This window comes from Aulonocara stuartgranti, assembly GCF_965226115.1.
Source record: "Aulonocara stuartgranti genome assembly, chromosome: 9".
NCBI lineage: Eukaryota > Metazoa > Chordata > Actinopteri > Cichliformes > Cichlidae > Aulonocara > Aulonocara stuartgranti.
The window spans coordinates 7,734,819-7,758,168 of record NC_138960.1 but is presented as its reverse complement, the minus strand read 5'-3'; the positions used below and the strand labels follow the sequence as shown (position 1 = coordinate 7,758,168).

Below are 23,350 nucleotides of genomic sequence, written 5' to 3'. Positions count from 1 at the left end.
AGTGACAGTTTACTCATGTTTACCACTGGGTGGCTGTAGTTCAGGAGGTAGAGCAGGTCATCTACTGATCGGAAGCTTAGTGATTTGATCCCTGGCTCCTCCAGTCTGCATGTCAAGAGTGTGAATGTGTACGAATGTAGTTAGGAAGCACTGAGTTAAGAATCAGTCCATTCACTGTCTGAACACAGTTTCGTCATGTTACTTTTGTTCTATTATGTTCCAGCACATGTTGTTATTACATGGCTTGATTAAGGTACACATTAGGCTGATATCTGGGGCCAGAGGTGAAACTGTTCTGGGCCAGCACAGGGCCAGCAGTGTGTCTGCAACTGGCCCTGTGCTGGCCCATGTGTGGGCCACCTCTGGTAACCTGATCTGGGCCACCAAAGGGCCGTCATTCTTTGTGGTATGTGTGCCACGTGTAAGCACAATGTGTGGGCCAGATCCGGGCCTTACAAATTTTGCTATGTGGGGATGTGTGCTGCATACAAATTCAGGAAAATACACATCAAAACACAAACATTTTGATGAAATGTATCTACAAATTGAAGTTTACAGACATACTTACAGTTTTTAGAGGTTAACATTTTTCAAGTTATTAAATTTATATGAATTATTATATAAACAATGGCGTGGCTTTTTGGCAACAAATCATAGGTATGGAAAATGTCATTTTTTCCCACTCATCAAGTCAGGAACTCCCTTTAAAAAACACACATTAGTAATTTAATGTGTGTGACACCATCCCTACCATATTGTCTGTTTTCTTCTCATGATTCTTTTAAAGTCAGGTGTCACAGTGTAAGTACCATATTCTTTATTTCCTCCTGAAGTTTAGCTTAGATTCATTTCTCTTACCTCTGAATAAATCTATGGAAGTGCTTGTTTGTATAAGCCTTTGTGTTGTTGAATGTAACTTCCTTTACTCTATGTCCTCTTTGTCTATGTGTTATTGTCTGAGTTTATTCTCTCCTTTTTTTTCAGTTCCTACCTCTTTCATTTTAAATGTTGGTTCCTCTTTGGGCTTTCACTTTTAAAGATAGATTTGGCAGAAAAATGAGTTTCATTCTAATTAAGGATGGGAATCAATAACAAGTTCTTGTAGAGAAACAGTTCCCAGTAGTCCAAGTCCTTGGAACCGTTAATGTGCTTGCCTATCGATTCCACTTATCCACTTGCACTTGCTCTACAATCAGCGGGTGTTAAAGTGCAAATGATATCCAGGACAGAAACAACTGTACTATGCTCTTAACACAACTTTGGCTCTTTGCAAGTATCTGCATAGACAACATGCTAATGCTAAGCTAGCCAAGAACCTAAAGTGATGTTAAAGCTGAGTGAATGGCAACCCCAGACCCTGAACTTCAACAGATTACAAACAGACGAGCACAAACCTTTGAACATACAGTCTGTAATTAATTTGAACAAATGTAATGTCTTTGAGATCCTACTTAACAATGGTGACAACAGCTGATATTGATAATGGAATCAGAATCAATAAATTCTGATCAATTCCCATCCATACTTCCAAGGATGGCTGGGCTGTCCCTTAGAGACAGGATGAGGAGCTCGGAGTAGAGCAGCTGCTGCTCCGCATTTAAAGGAGTCAGATAAATAAGGGATCTGACTAGGATGCCATCTGGATGCCTGCTAGATGAAGTACAGTGGGGCAAAAAAGTACTTAGTCAGCCACCGATTGTGCAAGTTCCCCCACCTAAAATGATGACAGAGGTCAGTAATTTGCACCAGAGGTACACTTCAACTGTGAGAGACAGAATGTGAAAAAAAAATCCATGAATCCACATGGTAGGATTTGTAAAGAATTTATTCGTAAATCAGGGTGGAAAATAAGTATTTGGTCAATAACAAAACTACAACTCAATACTTTTGTTGAAATTTCCCAATTCTTTGAATCTTTGGGCTGAAGGAAGGACAATACTCGGTGTATTTATGCTCAATCAACAATCATTTATTTCCATACAATTCAACACTTAAGAGCATAAGGACCATCATGATGGGGAGACCTGCCTGAAGAGGGTCACAGCAGTCTCAAAATGGTGACGGGTTATTCAGCTTCTTATAGTCTCTGGTGGCCCCCACCTAGTCGTAAAAGCCTAAACATTACATTCTTTCTCTCTTACGGCGCCTAAGTTATGACCTCGGCTCCCTGTCTTTCTGCTCTTCTGAAAGGTGGGGGTATGGAATGTGGTCTATCTCCCCTGTCTTAGACACCAAGTCTCCTGCTTACAACCTTCTTTTTATGATTCAACAATAGAGCATGTCAAAAAAACAGTGTAACACATTCCCAGCAGATCAAGGATACAGAGTGATGCACATTTATCTAATGAACTAATATGTGAATATGTTCTGTTAACTCAAAAGTATAATGAGAACTAAACTACATACAGATCACACCCTCTATATTAAAGGGTATAATATGATCTACAGCAGTATTATAATTCAACTACTTTGATTACATATACAGTATAAGGTAACATATAGTAACAGAATAATCTAATACTTTGTAACATAACCTTTGTTGGCAATAACAGAGGTCAAACGTTTACTATAGGCCTTTACCAGGTTTGCACACACAGTAGCTGGTATTTTGGCCCATTCCTCCATGCAGATCTTCTCGAGAGCAGTGACGTTTTGGGGCTGTCGCCGAGCAACACGGACTTTCAACTCCCGCCACAGATTTTCTATGGGGTTGAGGTCTGGAGACTGGCTAGGCCACTCCAGGACTTTCAACAGGACTTTCAAATGCTTCTTACGGAGCCACTCCTTTGTTGCCCGGGCGGTGTGTTTTGGATCATTGTCATGTTGGAAGACCCAGCCTCGTTTCATCTTCAAAGTTCTCACTGATGGAAGGAGGTTTTGGCTCAAGATCTCACGATACATGGCCCCATTCATTCTGTCCTTAACACGGATCAGTCGTCCTGTCCCCTTGGCAGAAAAACAGCCCCATAGCATGATGTTTCCACCCCCATGCTTCACAGTAGGTATGGTGTTCTTGGGATGCAACTCAGTATTCTTCTTCCTCCAAACACGACGAGTTGAGTTTATACCAAAAAGTTCTACTTTGGTTTCATCTGACCACATGACATTCTCCCAATCCTCTGCTGTATCATCCATGTGCTCTCTGGCAAACTTCAGACGGGCCTGGACATGCACTGGCTTCAGCAGCGGAACACGTCTGGCACTGCGGGATTTGATTCCCTGCCGTTGTAGTGTGTTACTGATGGTGACCTTTGTTACTTTGGTCCCAGCTCTCTGCAGGTCATTCACCAGGTCCCCCCGTGTGGTTCTGGGATCTTTGCTCACCGTTCTCATGATCATTTTGACCCCACGGGATGAGATCTTGCGTGGAGCCCCAGATCGAGGGAGATTATCAGTGGTCTTGTATGTCTTCCAATTTCTGATGATTGCTCCCACAGTTGATTTTTTCACATCAAGCTGCTTGCCTATTGTAGATTCACTCTTCCCAGTCTGGTGCAGGTCTACAATACTTTTCCTGGTGTCCTTCGAAAGCTCTTTGGTCTTGGCCATGGCGGAGTTTGGAGTCTGACTGTTTGAGGCTGTGGACAGGTGTCTTTTATACAGATGATGAAGTTCCAACAGGTGCCATTCATACAGGTAACGAGTGGGGGACAGAAAGCTTCTTACAGAAGACGTTACAGGTCTGTGAGAGCCAGAGATTTTCCTTGTTTGTGGTGACCAAATACTTATTTTCCACCCTAATTTACGAATTCTTTACAAATCCTACCATGTGGATTCATGGATTTTTTTTTCACATTCTGTCTCTCACAGTTGAAGTGTACCTCTGGTGCAAATTACTGACCTCTGTCATCATTTTAAGTGGGGGAACTTGCACAATCGGTGGCTGACTAAATACTTTTTTGCCCCACTGTATTTTGGGCATGTCCTACCATGGGGTAACCCCAGAGCAGACCAATGACTTGCTGGAGAGATTATATCTGTTGATTGGCTCTGTTGAAGTCTTGGTGTCCCCTAGAAGAGCCTCCTTTCTCTGACTAAAGATAAGGCAGCCAGGGTGAGGGAAGTCTGGGCTTCTCTGCTCAGGCTGCTGCTGCTTAACTACGATACAGGGCAGGGACGTGCAGAGAGGTTTAAAGGGGCGGGTGCTCAAAGTTAAAAAGGGGCACATTGAACCATGCTGAATAACAACAACACACATTCATCAAGAATCTAATATGGGAAGGGCAGGGCTGTGTTGATCTGAGACTGTAGACATTAAAAAGTCCACAGGAGAGATGGTAGCTGATTAAACAAGTGTCATGAGATAATAACAAAATGCAAAGATTGGTGACAGCGCTTGGAACCATAAGGCAACGAAAAACTGTGACATAAACTCGGCTCTGCCTGTGAATCACTCTTTGCTTCTCTTCTTCCTTCCTTCCCATCATTTCATATATCACTCTCCACTTGCTGTCTATCTGAGAACAAGGCACAACTTGCTATTGCAATAAACTATAATCTAATTATCCACACCTAACAACTCTTGCACTTAATCTATAATAAAATGATGACAGAAAAATGTTATAGCACTGCCTTTAGTAGCCTCATACAGCTCCTACTGTTTCCTCCTCATGTCCTTACCAGCCATGTCTGCACAATGTTATATCATGAGTAATACTTTTTTAAATCCAGCTAAATAAAACACACACATGCACACACAGTGACATTTTAGACCTTCTTCAGAATACTGTATATACTATGGGCATCCTTACATTATTATTTATTACTAGAGCTACAATAATAAAGCAATGAGGAGGGGGAAGTAATAAATATGAAATAATGTATTTATGATGATTCCATTTGTTTCACTATCCACTCTGTGCAGGGCAAAGCTTATTACATTTTTAAACTGTATTTTTACTGCTGTAAAATCCAACTTTTGTCTTATTTAAAATATAAATCTAATATAATCTGCTTCTTAATGTATGTTCTTTAAAATACAGCGTGTGTTTTTTAATATATTATAATTATAATAATTATTATGTGGACATGCATATTAGATCGTTTTTTAGTGAAATATAATCCCTCCAGAAAGGCAGGAAATGCCCAGAAACTTACTTTAAAACTAAATATGTTCCCTAAAACAGTGACAGAGCTACAGACCCATGACAGCCTTACACAGGTAGCCAGCAGCTATGACCAGCACTACTTGTGCAGTTAATAAAAGGACAGGTAATGTTTGTCGCGCTGTTGCACACACAGCACCAAGACAGCTTACCAACGTGTACGTAATAAGCTAATACTCCTGTGTGCTACACACTACAGTGTACGCTGTACACCTACTTACTGGTTTTGTCGCATCAGTCTGTGTCTCTGAGTTAACTTGTGTTTCTCCTACAGCTCCGGACCGCTAAAAATGCGCGTGCTCTTTGTGAGCTCGTTCCCGGCTCGTAACCAGCGCGTTCTGCCGTCGAGGGCGATCATTGGTTAAATGTGATCATGTGACTGATGCAAGCCAGATCCTTTTATTTAGCAAAACTATGATTAATAGTTAAATATTATTGTTGAGGGGCACAGACAGGACTCCGCACGCACACACACATAAAATAAATAAATAAATAAATAAATAAAATTTAAAAGTTGCCTCAACAAAAGGGCACTTTGGGCACTCATCAGGAAAGGGGCGGGTGCTCAAGCCCCTCTAGCCCCCCCCTCTGCACGTCCCTGATACAGGGTGATTGATGGATGGATGGATGTTGTTCATTCTTCGTGTGGTAGGAAGGTGTGATCGCGTAATACCTTGCTAAGGGTGCAACAAACCTCAGCATAGCACAAACCTTTCTCCCCATGCCATAACTGCCGTTCACTTTAGTTTATCTCAGTTTCTCATTTCTTCTCTCTCGTGCTTGGCCTCTCACTCGTCACACGATTCTGCAGAGTTTCATCATCATCATCATTTTTGTGGCTTATTTGTGGTAGCAGAGCAACCTTTAAAACCAGGGCATGGCAAATATAAAACTACATTGCAGAAAGGAAATTCAATAAAATATTATCTATCATATGTCTTCCAGCTGGAAGTACAGATTGTATTGAAACAGATTAAACAACAGTGGTGCACCAGGAGTCATCATATTTTTTAAGATGTTATTTCCTTATTACATTTTGAAGCTGTAGTTTTAAGTCACAGCTGATCTAAAAATGTATTTATCAATTAAATGGTTGCTTTTTTTCTTGAAAACTATGAATTCTTTTTTCCATCATTCTCACAGAACTTTGGCTCCTAAATCAACAGCTTTCTTAGGATACCAGGAGTAATACTACCAGTAATCTGTGCGAACGTCGGTCACTCCCTATGCCAGGCTAACCACAAGCATTTATGACTTCTCCCAACCTGTAACACAACATTCATCCATAATGCTCATTAGGTTTCACCTGCACACACAACTTCACGGCTTTCTACTTTGCCTCTACAAATTTCCAGAACAACAGGACCTTTGGTTACTAGTAAATGGACTGATTCTTATATAGCGCTTTTCTACTCTCCCAGAGCACTCAAAGCACAACATGCCACATTCCCCCCCATTCATTCTTCTATACTTCAGGGATGTTTAGCAAACATTCACACACATTCACGCTGCGACGGATGTATTGGAGAGCAACCGGGGGTTAGAATCTTGCTCAAGGATTTTTGGCATGCAGACTAGGGGGAGCCAGGGATCGAACCACCAACCTTCCAATGAGTAGCTGACCTGATCTATCACCTGAGCTACAGCCACCCTGGTGCTCTTTACTCTGTTAAAAGTCTGGACACAGAAAAACACACGCTCTTTATCCATCAGCGTAAGACTTAATGTCTCTCCTCCTTTTGTCCTCATGCTGTTCGGAGCTTGTCAAGACCTCTGTGTGTGCGTGCACAGTGATGTAGCTGCCCATTAAGCCGGTCTGAGAGGAGGAAAGCGTTCCTGAGGGGAGAGGTGGTGATTTCTGCCAGCTGTCTCTGTGATGACAAGTCTGACATGTTCCTCGTTCTGACATCACACACACGCACTCCTCACAACTGGAAGGCGAGAGCACGGTGTATGTATTTTAACATCGTTTTGCTCTATGTTGTTAAACTGTAAATTCACAGCAGTATGCTTTTCATTGAGCTGGGCACAAAATGGAGCGAAAATAGACTTTGGTTTATTTTCCAACCGCAGTTTTACATGGTCCACTCGAGTCAAGAAAAAGTACCCTGAGGCACACGAATAGTAATTCTTTTCTACACTGAAATTAAATTTGGGCTCCCCTTGAAGTGGTGGGCGCACCAACAGGCTATACTGACATTTAAATAAAGATGTATTCATTTTTCAGCTGAGGTCAGACTTGCATTCATACTCTTCTATTTGTATGCTGTGGAGCCACATAATAGCATGAATCAAATAAGTCCTTTAGCAATTTCTTCTAAATGACACATATTAGTAGTGTTGCTGATTGTGTTCCTTGCCTGAGGGTCCGTTACCTGGCTCATGGCCGGTTCCGGTGGCCAGGGCAGGCATGCCTCCTGCCGGCTACTTCCTGGTTCTCCTCAGACTGTGGAAAATGGCGTCAGGAGCTCCTCGGAAGCAATCTCCAGCTGAATCTGAGGATGGGCTTTATGCCATAGAGCCCTGCAAGAGAACAAGAATTTTGAGCCTACTTGTGGCAGAACAGATGTATATGTCTGAGTATGTGTTTAGGGATTACACTGGCATCTGTAACCATGGATATAAATATATATATTATAAAACATATATTTGTCTCTGTAGGTGAGCCAGTGCATGTGCGTTGACAGTGTGTTCACAATTTACTTCTGGTGTTTACAACGCATTACTTTTTCTGCTGCTACTTTTCAGCTTATATATCCCCCTGAATCACAACATAAGGAAACCAAGCAGCTAATGTGCATCAGTGTGGACAACACACACGTATCCTGCTCATTTCCAACTCCATGTCTTTATTCTTGGATTCTATTGAAATAGTTTTCCATTATCCAGAGCTCAAACTAATCCTTTTTTCTCTCCTTCTGTTCATCCTCTGCATGGGTTGGAGTTTCAGCTACTTTACCACAACCTTTAATAAATTTTATGTATATAAGACTGTATCACAGCAACAGTCACATCAAGGCGCTTATTGTAAGCTAAATACCCTACAATAATAGAGAGAAAACCCCGACAATCAGACAACGCCGTATTAGAAAACATTTAGCATCAGTGGGAACTACAATCTTTAACAGGAAGAAAACCTCCAGCTCTGTACAAACACATGTAGAGTTTGAGCCTACGCAGCAAAATAGAAACAAACATGAAAAGTCTTAAGGCATGCTGCACCATCTTTTTCTTCATTTTTTGTTGCATGTGAAGGGGAATGACCACATTCTCAACTGTTAGTGTCTGTTCAGACCACAAGAAAATCTGATGGTCATGGGAGGAGTAAAGTGACACCTTGCCATGTTGATAAAGGTCAAGCTCTGCTTAGTTGCAATGAGCTGTTCCTCCATGTATCCATGTAAAGCCTGACATCTCCAAATGGTTCTCCCACCATCTAGTGGGAACTGTTGCAACTGCAGGGAGTGTTCACCCTAAAAACCCCAGCTGGGGTGCAACCTGAAGGACTTTTCCTCAACAAACCACCTGTATGTGTGTAAGTCAGAAGATCTTGTCTGCATGTACGAAAACACATCTGGGTGATGGAAAGGTGCACAGACTGTTTTTCTTCTTCTCTTTTCAAAAACAATCCTTTCTGCTGGGCCTGCGGGGAGAATCGGTGGAACAATCTGAATCTCAGCTGGATGCTGATGAAGTTAGAGAGAGAAACAGTCAGGAGGTGAATGACTTACAGAGAAAAACACTCGAGTGCCTGAAACTTCTCACTGCCTATCAAGAAATGTAAAGTCTGTTTCAAGTTTAAAACTTGAAGACAGTTTTGTTATTTAATCTTTAGCTTCTCCTCTTTCTTGAGCAGACGGGACATTGGAAGATCACTGCTCAAAGCAAATGGCCAAAAGACATCAAGAACTTCATCAGGTAAAGAAACAGGAGAAAAACGTGTCATCCTCTGAATGCTTTCTCAGGGTTCAACTGGGAGAAATGCTGTCTCCATCTGGGCCTGACAGGAAGAGCAACGACAGGACACAAGAGAGGTCAACTTTGCCAACGAAGGTCAGCGCCACTGAATCCTCCCCAGGCACCCACTGGGATGTTGGATTTTCTGTCTGTCCTGTTCTTCCCACATCCAGTAACAGCAAGGCCAGCTCCTGGCACTGGATTTTACTGGGCCACCATGAATGACACTCGTCTCCACTGCGTAACTGATGACCATCCAAAACCAGCCCTGTCACACCTGCTCTGGTTACAGCTCAAAGGAGCAGTTAGCTCCAAAGTTATCCAGCAGCTCCAGTGTCTGCTGATCAGCTTCAGGGTTTATCTACACTGGTCCTTATATGACAGAAAATCTATTCAGCAGCCTGTGCAACACATGCTCCTTTTACCAACACCGTTCTGTCAGCTAGATTGAAGAAATTCATCTTGTGACATTTAAATAAAAGCAATCACTGCAGTGATCACAAATTTGATGAAAATATTTAATGTTAGCTTTCAGATTCGACACTTCTTAGACACTCAATCCTACTAGATGTTTTAGTCAGTACCAAATATATATTAAAAGGATAAAACAGTTTGAGGTCTGTGTAATCACTGGTGATTCCCTAACCCTTTACCTCCAACTATCATCTAAATCCACTGCATAGTTCCTGCAGCATCCAAGGCCACAGACTTGCTGAGGTATTAAATTTGCAGACAGTAATCAACAGCTGCATGCTGAAGGGTACACTATGTTGTTTTTGCTTGCTCTTGTGTGTTCCCATAAAGGTCAGTTATGATAGCAGACAGCACACAATCTTCAAGTCCACAAAAAGAGGTTTCCAAACATTAGTCCTGTGATGATGTTTAAAAAGAGGGAGGTTCTGCTACAGACACTGAAGATGAGAGATTTACAAGCTCGTGGGTTTAAAACGAGGAATAAAGCTGTGCTTTTTATGGAAAACTGTGTTTTTTTAACTTGAAGCCCCATTGGTAAGCTTCGGTTTGGGGTGTTGGTATCGGGGCGACTGTGAAGAAAGAAATCAATTTGTATTTCAGCTACTCTACATCATACTGACTTGAAGGAACCACAATGTGCAAAGTCAGACAGACAGAAGTAGATAGAGTTACAGGCGATGCACACAAGCATACATGACACACTTGTAAGAGCATAATTGCAGCTTAACCAGCTGTGGTAAAGGCGAACATTCATTTACACACAGTGGAACTCCATTTCAATGAGCTGTGCATAATTGCAGTGTATTAAAGCGTGGTCTTTGGGAATTTTTATCCACATGACATTCTGAAATGGAAAGAAAGAAATTGAGAAATCCTTCTGATGGCAGCCCTCTGCCGTTTTCTGGTTCTTCTGTGGAAAAACACATTGTTGAATAATGTCTTTCTCCTGCCTCGCTGTGGCCCTGCCAAAGTGTCACCACGTCCATTCCTATTAAGCATGAGGCGCGTGGCGTTGGCGGGACAGGGTTGAGTTTTCTGGAGTGTGCCATGCGTCATCTACTTAATAGCCGTTAGCTTTATGAGGGATCGGGGCTGCTTAAAATAAGACTTGGCGGTACCTGGCACGGTTTGTGTTCCTGCAATGACTGACTGCTATGAAGGAGGAGAGGAGCAGTAATAACAAAGCAATGAGCAATAGGAAGAAGTCCATGCATACATATGTAAATTAGGTTAGGATTGGGTTAGCAAATGTGGAATATCGGTGTAAACCAAGATGTAGAAGAGTTCATATCAAGGGCAGCGTCCTTGTAAGCAGTTAACAGGAAAATGTGAAAAGTGAGCTCTCATCTCTCGGGCTCAGGTGGGATTTTTCTGACAGCTCAGACAGAATCAGCTCTCAGCCATGTGTTCCTCATGACTGTCCAGTTGTTCCACATAAAATACTTCTGCTTATGTATATGTACACACATGAACACACACACACACACACGCCAAGAAAATCAATATACAACTCTCTACTGTATTCAATGTTTCCTATAGAAAAACTACACTAAATGTTTTGCAGCAGCACTCCAAACTGTAACACTTCCCATGTAATAAAAGCTCATAGTAACAGGGTAATCGTATCAATCAGTATGAACTGTACAAATACTGATAGAAAGTGAAAAAAGAACAAGCAAAGTCACTTTGTCTACACAAAAATCATTTGACCACAGAAACCTTCATGAGCACATGATTGAATACATGTGCAGGGCAAAAACAGGTTCAGTAAGCCAACCAGCCAAAATCCGATGACAAAGATGTTCTACACAAGATAACAAATCAAGAAGAAATGGCCAAAAGCTCTGCAGGGACTTACCAGATCACCTTCTTCGTTCAACAGAAACAGCTTTCTACGCAGCAGCAGATACTCAGACGTGCACAAAAACACTAGAGCCTCCCATACAGGATGATACCCACCCGCCAGGTGTGTCAGCTCACCTGGAAAGACCTGAAATTCGAGTTCCTCCTGCCTAAGGGTTGACTGCGCTCCACCCACTTTTAATTTACACTACAACTCAATAGTAAAGAGACAGAAAGGGTGTTAACCAGTTTGACCCTGGCACAAAAAAAAACAAGTCTTATCTTGGTCTTCTCCGAAACTGGAAACTTTTATTTGACTTTGATTTTACATACAGCCTTGCTTCTGTTTGGCTAAACATGCTTTTAAGTATACTATAGAAACGTATCAATCAAACTATATTTCCTTCTGTCATACACAATGTAACAAAAAGGTCCAGATAAAGTGCTTAGTAAACGCAATACAGTGTAGTCTTTTCAAAACGTAATAACAACAAATAACCACTAGATGGTGCAATCAGCTCACTAAATATTTTCACTGCTCAGCCACCAGGAGCAAAAACTACTTTGGAGAATAGCTGACAGCTTACATTCACATTGTTGCTTCAGTTTGTGTATTTTTTGTGTGTGTGAGTGTCCCCATCATGACCTCAAGATGTGCCTCAGTGTGCCAGTAAATACAGGGATCGGTAATCTCATCCACTGCCTGCCAGGCAGGGCCCCATTATTCCTCCACAGAGGAGGCAGTTTTGTTCTTGATGCTCATTTAGTTAAGGTGGCACACAAAGACAGAAAATTATAATTCTTATTAACAAATCAGATTACAATGGATTTTGAGAAGAAAAAAAAGGAATTGATTAAGAGTATTGTAGTGCAATCATTTTGCAAGACTTGAGCAAGTTGCCAGTTGTACACATTATCTGAGCTTTTTTCATTGAACACTTAATTCAACCCTGATCTGCCAAAAGAGGCATATAAAGAAAGCAGATAAATGGTCATTTCAAGCAGATATTCTTTTTCAAACACAGCTTTGCAGATGCATGGCCAAAAATCCTTGATAAGGCTTTTTCAGGAGCATTAACGTACCATTTGCCATTTTCCTCCAAGTATACTGAATGGGGACATCTATTACCTGCGTAACCTTCTTACTAAGTTGAAACTAACAGATAATGATAATAAATGGGAGATTAATTGTCCATAATAATACAACAGCACTGCTATAATACACAGTGTGTTTCTTTGTCCACAAACTCATCGTAGACCATCAGGTGTTGAACAACCAAACCTTTCCCACAGGTACATCTTAGGCTCCTGAAGGTTCTTATCTAGATCAGATGTCATTATTTCACAGATTATTTCACATATGCCCACGATGAATACATGTCACCTTTTGATTACAGCTCTATCTTAAAGACCTCATAGCATCAAATTATCTCGCTGAACATGTTCACTTCCTGTTTAAAATGAGTTCTTTCTCCCCCCGTGTTTGCTTATAGGAGAGTGTCTGCTTGTTGGGGTTTTCTCACTAATATTGTAGGACATTTACATCACAAGCCCCTTGAAGCGGCCGTTAATGTTAATTGATGCTGCATAAATTAAACCTTGCTGAAAGGAACAGTGTGTTACTTAATGCTTATAAAGTTTTTAGCAGGAGAAAAAATTATTTTTACCATAAAACCTGAAAGATATAGTCCAAGTCTTGTGCAGTCTAATTGTATTTTTTAAATCTCTTTTCTGATGATATTCAAATGTTCAACATATTTTGTATACTCCTAACAGAAGAAAGAGTAATTGCCATGTCATAAAGCCTATAAACAATGACTCATTAAAAATACAAATATACAGTACATTTGTTTCAAATGCTCCAGTGTACAGTCAGCTACTTGCTTGTCCTTAACACCTCCTCCTCCACCTCTTTGTTCTCCTCCTGTCACTCCCCTCTGGTTCCCATGCAGACATAGCAGCTCTTTGTCTGTCTCTGACCCATCAACAAGGAGAGGAGGCCAAAGTGACTATCAGTTGCCACTGACACATCCCACTTTCTCTCTCACACACACACACACACACACACACACCGTGTTGAACCAGTCATTAACCAATTACATTGATCCTAGACATCAGATGGAGAACAAAAAGGCGGAGGGTGGATATAGTGGGAGTGGTGGTGCAGAGAAAAGAGGAGTAAAACACACTTTGCTTAATCACATAATATCATTGATTTGAGTACTTCACTTAAACCCCACAGGACTCAAAGTCCCTGAATGAAATTGTGTTTATTTATAGTGAGGGAGATGCTAATGCATGACTCTTCTTCACACACACACACACACACACACACACACACACACACACACTTCAATTTCCATTCATTAGATGAGCAAATAAAATAAACCTACAGTGAGAGGGACAGAGAGAGAACAGCAGGTAGCCATAAGCCTCTCTAATCTCTATGTCCCTCCAAATGCCAGTGTTGCCGGGTAGCCTACATCCTCACCAGATATTACCGGAGTGAAGTGCTCTACCTGGAGTGCACTGTAGGTGAGGAGGGGGTGAGAGAGAGAGATATACAGATAGAATAAAGGAAAGAGAGAGAACGAGAGAGTTTGACAGACGGATGGGATGAAGCCGATAAGAAAGCAGGAATGCGGCCTGCAGACAGGCCGATAAGTTAAAGTACGGTCTGCCTACTTTTCATGCATGTTGACACACACGCCCACCCACTGTGAGTGTTTAACATATGAGTTACCAAAGCTGCAGTGGAAAGTGGAAGCGAGCCCATTAACACGTGCATAATTAATACATGTAGAAAGCAAGAGGAAAGAGCAACAATGAGGAGAATATAAAAGAATATCACCTAAATAAAGGTAGATAAATAAAAATAAAAAAAGAAGTGTAGCATTTACTCATCCCAATGACACCAAATTCAAATTCAAATTCAAATTCAAATTTTTATTTGTCACGTACACAGTCATACACAGTACGATATGTAGTGAAATGCTTGGACAACTGCTCGTGACCTAAAGAAAACAAAAAAGGAAAAGGCTATGAATAAGATAGGAAATAAATATGAAAAATTAAAAAGGGTAAATTTAACTAGGAAGGAATAAAATATAAATTAAGGTTAAAAATGAAATAACTGTACAACACAAATTAGAATGAAGGGTACATTTAACTGGGAAGAATAAGATAAAATATATAAATTAAAGTTGAAAATAAAATAACTGTACAACAAAATACACAATATAGAACTATATAAGAATGTATGAAGAAATCTAAATATAAAGAAATCTAGAAATCTAGAAACCAGCTGTATCTCACGCTCCTAGCTGCACTCTAATGCTGTTTGGCCCATTTTAGCCCAAAATAACTCTCACTGCCACTATAAATAATCCCTTGTAGTATCAACAAGCATTGTGGTAATATTCGAGGCACAAAGCTAGCCATGTCAAGACAACTTCAGAGCAAAGATAACTATGAGTCAGATACATTTACAGCCGTACAGGTCCATCAGTAAGGCTGCACTTACTTGGATGGGTGTTTCATCTGTTTCATAGGAATTCTGTCATAAACCAGAGGATTGGAAACTTTTCTGTATATATTATATGTAACACTTTACATAATTGGAGAAATTGTGTCTAACGTTGTCGTTAGCGACAAAAAGGTTCCTGCTTCAAACTTCCTGGTCAGCCGAGACCTTCCTGTGTGTTGCTTGTATGTCCTTGCAGGTTCCTCCCACAGTCCACAGACATGCATTTCAAGTTAACCCCAGGTGTAATCACGCTGATGATGTGGAAGTCTAAAATCTCACAAAAAAACTGTATGTATCAAATATGGCGTTAATGATCTATGAACATTTTTATAGATTTTATATTTATGAGTTTGTTTTAGTAATGGTGTTTGTAGCATCTTACATATTGTAATTGTAATAATAAATTAATTAATTAATCAAGAAAAATACAGAGATGTATAGATAAATAGACATTTGACTGTTGATCCATGGCACCCAACACCAATGTCCACATGTAAGACATTCACTGTATTTTAAAAGCAAAGAGACTCCAGCGTGCAGTCTCTGTAGTTGCACCACTCAAACAAAAAACAGAAGAAATTGGTCAGAAGTCTGAAAACCTGGTAATTTTTGAGGACGTACAGCTTGAGTAAAATCCAAGACCTTAGTAGACAGCTGCATGGATTAAAACTGCAGCTGATGCAGGTCAGAGCTAGAGCTGGTAAGGTCATGCTACTGCAGTAACAAATATCACCATCATCGTGCTCAGGAGATGGAGAGATAAACGCTTAAGTGATGGTTTGCGTGATGAGCTCTTAACTCCCATACCGTAATTCACTTAGAAGTCATAAACTAAGAGTCCCTCTGAGCAGGTAGACATCTGCCTGCTCGTAGATTACAAAACTGCCATGTAAGTGAACGTCCGCTCTAAAAATAGGGCTTTTATTTCATTAATCCCCAGAGAGGTGGGCTTTTTGGAAATGTTGCCTTTTGACTTGATATAAAAATATCCTGAGCTTCGCAGACTCAAATGCAACTGTAACAGGATCATTTTCCATTTCGGGCTGGTTCAATAACTCCAGGTTACTGACTCTGGTGTCATTCTCTTGAAGACACAGCATTATAGCACATTCTGGCCCAATGCAAAGAGAAAATCCTTAGCAGACTGTGAGCAAGCATTTAATTCTTTTATAGCATACTGGGACGCATACGCTAAACTGACCAACAATAAAAACAACACTTAATCTCATCTTGTGATTTATCATCATAATGTTGATCACCTGCCACATGTTTAAAAACTACTAAAACTGTCTTTAATCTTTTTATGTTGTCACTATTTATCTACTCTGATAACAGAGCAGGATCCAAGTCCACCTCTCACAGTATAACAGGTGCTATGAGGGTGGAGGCAAGAATAGAAGCTGGCACGCCAAGGGAATAACAACGGAAGGTATATGGCTGAAGCAATCCTTGCTGCGAAACATCACTTGCAGCGACTGATAATCTGAGGGCTAAGCTGCTTATGTTGGAAAACAAACATTACTAGATGCCACCCAGCTGGTGGTGGAGCAAGAGCTCGGTCAAAAACTGGACCCCAGAGTGAAAAGCACACAGCTGTGTGTCCAGAGCTCTGCTTCACTGCAAGTAAACAAAGATATTCAAGAAAAAATAATCAAAACACATCCGAGAGGAATGTGTTGTGTAGCCATGTAACCACATCAGTGGTTTACAGTCACAAAACAAAAACTATTCACAGACTCCTTTAAACAGGAAGAAATGTGTTTTAACCACACACCAACAGCAGTTTTAACTAGAAGCTGTTATTATCTCAACTTTTTGCCTATCTGGGGGGGGAGGGGGGGGGGGGTTACCATGCCACCCACTGGAGCCACTTCCTCCAATAAGCCTCCACAGTTTGGCTATGGTCTTGCCCCCTCCGTGACACAAACACAGGTTTAAATCAGCCGGGGTGACAGTCATCCTACGTGCGTCCAACATAGTTTCTAACTGCCAAGGAAAGTCCAAACCACCGAGCAACCTCAAAGCTGCCAAATCCTCAATTCTACTCTCTCTGCGTGTCACACAGAAGCTATTCAAGGAACAAACTAAAGGATGTCAGGTCAGCACTCCTGCCATTTGGTGGCGATTGTTTCTCGGAGCAGATAAAGATACACTGTTTGCAATAAGTTAGCTGTCCAGTGAAGGCAGGAGCTACAAAGTGAAATTTTAATCAGAAGTAATCAGTGTTGTGGCTGAAAGCAATGGCCTGGTCCATTTAAAACTGCACAGTCAATAAAAACATGTCTGCTGGAGTTCCCAAAATTACTGGATTTGCTCAAAAACTGCACAAATTTGAAACACGAGCTTTCAAAGATGTGCGACTAATGCCTCATCCATTCAGTGTTAACGGCTTCTGGGAATCCATTTGAAAAGGTAGGATGTACCAGCTTTGACTAAAACCCAGAGTGCTTCTTTGCAAAACAGGGGTTAAAAAGTCAGAAAACAAACCAAACTCTTCTCCATCACCGTGAGGAACAGGAGGCAGTTTCCTCCACCTCTGCCTCCTGTTAGTCATTTGTCCACTCACCCCCTCTATGATCCCTTTCAGAGTAATGAAGCAAGGCCTCCAGATGACCCAGACCTAAAATGAAGCAGCAGAGACCTACACTAAGCTCAGTAATAAATAGGAGGCTGCACAGAGTCCCCATCTTAAAAGAGAAAAGCTGGTAAAACCTGACTTTTCTTTCAAGATAAAAGCTGGCAGGAATTCAGCTTTCATATATTATACAAAAACTATAAAATTGTTCTTGGTTAACCACAGAGTATATTTCCTTAAAAGTCCTGTGATACATACAGTTATGTAACGACTAGCACAGAAAGCATTCGACAAACCAGAAAAACTCAATATGGAGACTGTAGGCAATGAAGCATGACTTTATCAGCTAAGCTCTGCTATGTTTCTTTGCCTCATCAGGTGAAACTCTACACTGTTCCCACATTGAACAATGAAATGTGAGAACATCTGTCAAGCGTGCGCGTGTGTGCACGTGTGTCTAACAACATCATTATCAAGTCATCGTGACAATGCATGTTGAGAGACAAGCTGGGAAAACTAGCCTGCTGAGAGAACCGGATCATCACCAATAAGACAGGAAAGGATTTAGATGTGCGGCTGTACACTGAATCACTTTCCCCTCACGTTCATAATTTAACACAAGCCCGGTGCATAAACACCCAATCTTTATAACAAACTGTTAGGACACATCCTACATCTGGTAGATGAACTTTCATGATACAAGAATAAATCAATTCACAATAATGCTAATTGTGTTTATACAAAGCCTTGATCCCAAACTGCAATTCCCACTGTGAGGAAGAGACTGAGAATCGTTCCATAATCTTTGAGGTCGTCCAGCCTCAACTTTAAATTTAGTAAACTTACTGAATTGGTATTAATGTGAGGGTCACAGGCTGTTATTTATGGTGTCCCCTTTTCTCCTCTGTTATTCTTTTTGCTCCTTTTTTACTGCACATGCACACGTTGTGTGTGGAGCGGAGTTGACAAGAGGCAGGCGAAGTGAAATACCATTAATGGAGTTGGCGACAACATGCAAGTGCAGTAAAAGCTTCCAAACAAGCGTTACAACAAGCATACTGAGAGTGAAAGTGAGTGAATGCAGGAGGGGGAGAGAGTTTACACTAAAACAAATAAACAGACAAAAAGCTGTTGGTGTAGCTGGAATTAAATACGTCCATGCTGCTGTCACTTTGCTACATTAGCTCTCTTGCTAGCAGCCAATGTGCTGCTGCTGATGTGTCTCATGTGACAAGACTTAACAGTGATATCATCTCAGAGTCAAATCAATATCCAATACAGTTATTAGATCACTATCACCTATTGGTCAGTATCGTCTCCCCCTTAACGGGCAGACCAATCTCAATGAAACTTTGCACGAACATCGTCACACATACAGCGATTAATAACGTTTACATCTTTAAAAAACATCCATAATAAATCCCAATTGTTCTTATTTTCATCTTCATCATCCCCCTGTGAATGTGATATTGCATGCTCTGTTTGTGTTTCCCATGTCAGCGTACATTGCCATTGATAACTTAACAAAATTTGAATCACAGCTGGAATTTTCTTCATGTCGCCATTAAATACAGAATAAAATTTTTTAAAAACTCTTGCATCCTGGTAAAAAACTACCCATAGGAAGGGTTTCTGCTGTTATTATATAAATATTGCTAATATTATCTTAAAATAGCAAGCTGTTCCACCCTTTTCTGTGTTAACCACTTCAGCCTTTGAATATGCACGATGAACTGTCATATTTCAAGATGTAGTTTCCAAACGTGGACATCCAGTCACAGTTCATTTTAAGAAGATTAAAATCATTTTATTTGCTGAAAATCCTAGCTTTTTATGCCCGCTTGCAGTCCCAATCAAAAGTTTAAGACCACTTGAAACATGGTAGACAGTAGATCCCCTACGTGCGGCCGTCTTCACCACTTGCAGAAATGTTCCCACACCTCATGGAAATGCTTGCGTCAAGCATGCCGCAACAAATTTTTAAAGTGATCAACAATAACGGTGCAGCTACTCATTACTGAGTTCATGTTTGGAACTTTGATTTCTGTTTTGGGGGGTTTACAGGGTTTTTTTGAGGTGTGGTCCTAAACTTTTGATCAGCTGTAAAAGAGCCTGCTTCAGTTTAAGCGTTGTTTTCAATAAATTGCATGCTCAAAAAAATGTTTTGTCTCACTCTCATTTCTTCTTGTTGAATGTTGAAGCTCTACTTGGAACCTTGTTAAGTTCCCACCATGCTAAATATGATTATTTGCCATTTTTCCAAAAAATGGGAAACTTTGGATCCGGACTGTAATTCGTTTAGACTAAAAAGGCCTGCAGGTAAAATGTACCTCGGAGACTGATGGATGTCGTTAACCTGGAGACAACATAGCCCACAAGTTCAGTACACTAAGATTGTGTTTGGTTGTCCCTAAATGGTGGATACAGAACCAGAAAACATGACATGTCGTACACAGCAGTAACCCTGCTGAGGTTGACTCTGCTTTATTTCATACCAGATGGAGAAAGTCTGATCGAGCAGATGGACAAAGGTGGTGAGATGGTGTGTGGGAAGCTTTGGTGGCAGAAAATACTGTATTACACCAAAGCTGCTCCTCTGGGGGCAGCAAAACAACTGTCAGCCAGGCTGCCACGATCAGGGTAGTACCACCAGGGCAACAAGCAACTCGCTCTTAGTATAACGTGGGAAATGAAAATGCACTGTAGACAGACAATGCAAAAAAAACAAAACAACTCACCTACAATGCTACTGTGTGTGCCACCACGTGAGTCCAATCCTTCCAGCAGATCACGTTTTCAAAACGATATCATCACCAAGGCATCAGACATGAGCAGATGGCACAGATCTATAGCCTAACCTTAACCCCTAGATGATGCAGCTGTAGAATATGATACACCTACTGCTGTTGTCATGGTTTTCTTTGGAGGTCAAAGAAAATATGTCCATTTTTGGTTCCAACGGTTGTTGTCTTTTTTTCCCTAAATAGTTTAAAATTGTACATGTGATTCTGTTGTTCCTTTACTTACATCTTTATGCTGTGTCATAAAATATCCACGAGCAGAAGCTTAACCTTGGAGACTGCAAATGCAGCTTTTTCTACTGCAGGGCGGCGTCTCACACAGACACTGGCTGTGAGAATGGGAGTATCACCATAGCTATCCCCTGGCAGAGTGACAGCAGCCATAATGGAGTGTCAGCAATCAGCACCTTCCAAATTACCAACACACACAGGTCAACCTGCGGTTTAATACAGCATGTGTGCATGGGGGGTGAGTGCATGGGGGCGCCAAGGCTTACTGTCTCACTAAATCTTTGCTCTGATGTCTCAGGCTGATAGAGACCATCACAGATTTTGGCTGTGATAGTTGGGAGTTTCCTACAGATTTACATTTTTGCTTAGCTGGCGACGGCATTACTTTAGAGCAGATGAAGCACTACCATCCTGGGGCGACCAGCTTTGGTCCATGAAGGTGGAGTTCAGGTACTTCTTACAATGGAACAAGATGTTTTTTGCAGATGAATGATACTAAGTGCAGACAGAATAATGACCTGAAATGGCCTGAAAGCCGGTTTCTAGTCATAAAACGAGACTAACTGCAAAAATAAAAGTATCCAAGAATGTATCATCGCATATGGCAATGGTCCTCCAGATGGATTAAAAAAAAACAAAAAAAAAACAACGTAGTAACATGATTTGCCACTTTACTTGGGCAGGCCCATCAAAGTTAAGTCAATGTGTGGGAAAACACTGGTTTTGTAAATTAATTTAGATTTCATGTATAAGGTGATGTGAGATATAAATGTAGTAGGCACAACAATGTAGATCAGGGGTCTCAAACTCGCAACCCAGGGGTCACTTGCAGCCCACGTCATCCCTGCTTGTGGCCTGCATGTTGGCGTGAATGCAGTTTGGCCCTTGAAGTTACTTTTTTTGTTAGGAGGATTTGTTTGTTGTTGAGTACAATGCTAAAATAAGTTCTTTAAAAAGCAAAAAATGATTTAATATGAGGGCAATATGAGCAGGAAGCACACACATGTTGAGATTGGCTGTGTTAGTTCAGTGAGAGAGTTATTTATAAAGAAAACAACTTTCACTAGCGGTCATAAAACTAAAGTGTACATTTTCTGCATTTTTATGTTGTCAAATACAAACAAAATGATAGCAGAACTGCTGCCACGTGTCTGGCCAGAAAGAGAGTACCAATTTATTTATTTAGTAATTCAACGAAAGGCTTCAGTTAGTTAGGACGAGAGAAAAAAATCTCAATAACTATTTGGCTCTACAAAACATTTGATTCATTAGACTCAAGATCAGACATGATGTATCAGTTGATGTTGAATCAATTCACACATGTGCCTGTGCAGGTTTAGCAGAAACGTTTTTTTGGAGGGGGGAAATAGTAACATGCTTTAGGCAATGGCCGAACAATGCCAAATTAAATATATTTCTAGAAACCATGACCTCTAATTTTTGTATCACCTCATATTGTCGAGAGCTTTTAATCTGCGGAACGGAAACCACAGACCGCCATGTATTTCAACATAAGCCTCTGTTTGCAATGACTGTCTTGCTGCTGGTACTTCAGAACTGAATGAGAACAAAACCAAAACCGGGCGAGTTCTTACATGCAATTATGGGCTAGACTCAAAGACATTGTTGGGATTAAGGAGATAGACAAACAGGGTATTCACATAGAATTTAGCTTCTAGTGCTGGGAAAGTGAGAGAATTCACCTGAGGCAGTGAACAGGGGAAACAGATCGGTGCAGCAGTGCATCAGCTGAAGTCAGGGTGGTAGATCAGAAGGCCTGCTAGCACATTCCTCGACATTCATGTTATGCAGTACGGGAAAATATTAGACTGATAAATGAAAAACAGCAGTGTTTATGACCTCTATTTTTCCTGGCAACGCAACAGATTTTGGCTTTGGTTACTGCAAATGAAAGAGGAGGTATAAGCAGGGAGAACAATGCCTCAATTGATTATCAGAGTGGTGCCCTAAACATGACTCACCTCATTTAAAACCACAAGTCTTTCAGAGACCAAACTCTAACATCATGTTCGGGGGACTTTGACTCTCTCACTGATGTGCTTGAACTAAATATTCAGACCATATATTCAGTGTTCCTGTGAGAATTAATCAGAAATAATCAGCTGCAGCTTCCTTCAGTGTCCTGTCACATCTATCAGACGGTGCTGAGCCGTCTGAGCTGAGAGACAATAATGATCCCTTTTGTCTACGACAGCCATTCTAAGTGTCTAAGCAGCACCTGTCAGCAGCTAATCAGGTACACAGAGAATCCAACACACATATCTCCATTAATTTCTCCCGTCTCCCAACCCTTTTCATCCCACTCTCTGAAGTGCTCTCATCCCCACACTCCTCCACATTCCACACACACAATGACGTACAGCCAGCACTTCCTCCTCCACTCTAGCAAAATGGGATCAGTTTCCATCGCAGCCTGGCTCCCATCGTCCTGTTGCTTTGTTAGTGAAATCGGAGCTGTGTGGATACAGGTTACTTAGTCTACAATTATAAAAGAAAAAAGTTCTCAAGCTTCAAAAAAAGCTTTACAAAAGGTTTCTACATGCTGTAAGCATGTTTTACTGTGAACTCAGAGAGGATTGTGTAATTAGGTGTAGGTCCTTTCTACCTTTCAGATTCAGTTACAAGGTTAGAGGGTTAAATAGAACTGAACATGTAAACACTTCTCCTGCCTGCTGAAGGGAATTCAACCCGTCTTGGCCTTAGTAATTAAACATGGTCTCTGTTCTAATCCATAGTTTTTCTTCCTTTGTGTTAATTCTTAGTTCTTGTCCTGCTTAGTTTTATGAGTGTTTTCTCAATGAGAAGGAAAACTGTAATT

At 41.0% G+C, this 23,350-nt stretch overlaps 1 protein-coding gene across 4 annotated transcripts in view; it reads right to left on the bottom strand.

The window, feature by feature from the left end:
- mpp7a (MAGUK p55 scaffold protein 7a) overlaps window positions 1-23,350 on the bottom strand; it is a 67,073-nt gene that overhangs the window by 26,846 nt on the left and 16,877 nt on the right. For 2 of the 4 annotated variants that reach the window (XM_082545475.1, XM_082545477.1), the window contains exon 2: window positions 7,466-7,628. In XM_082545475.1, the coding sequence (XP_082401601.1) occupies window positions 7,466-7,517 (52 nt within the window). In that variant the 5' untranslated portion in view covers window positions 7,518-7,628. The remainder of the gene's footprint in view (window positions 1-7,465; window positions 7,629-23,350) is intronic. The other 2 variants (XM_082545476.1, XM_082545479.1) reach the window with 1 other exon arrangement.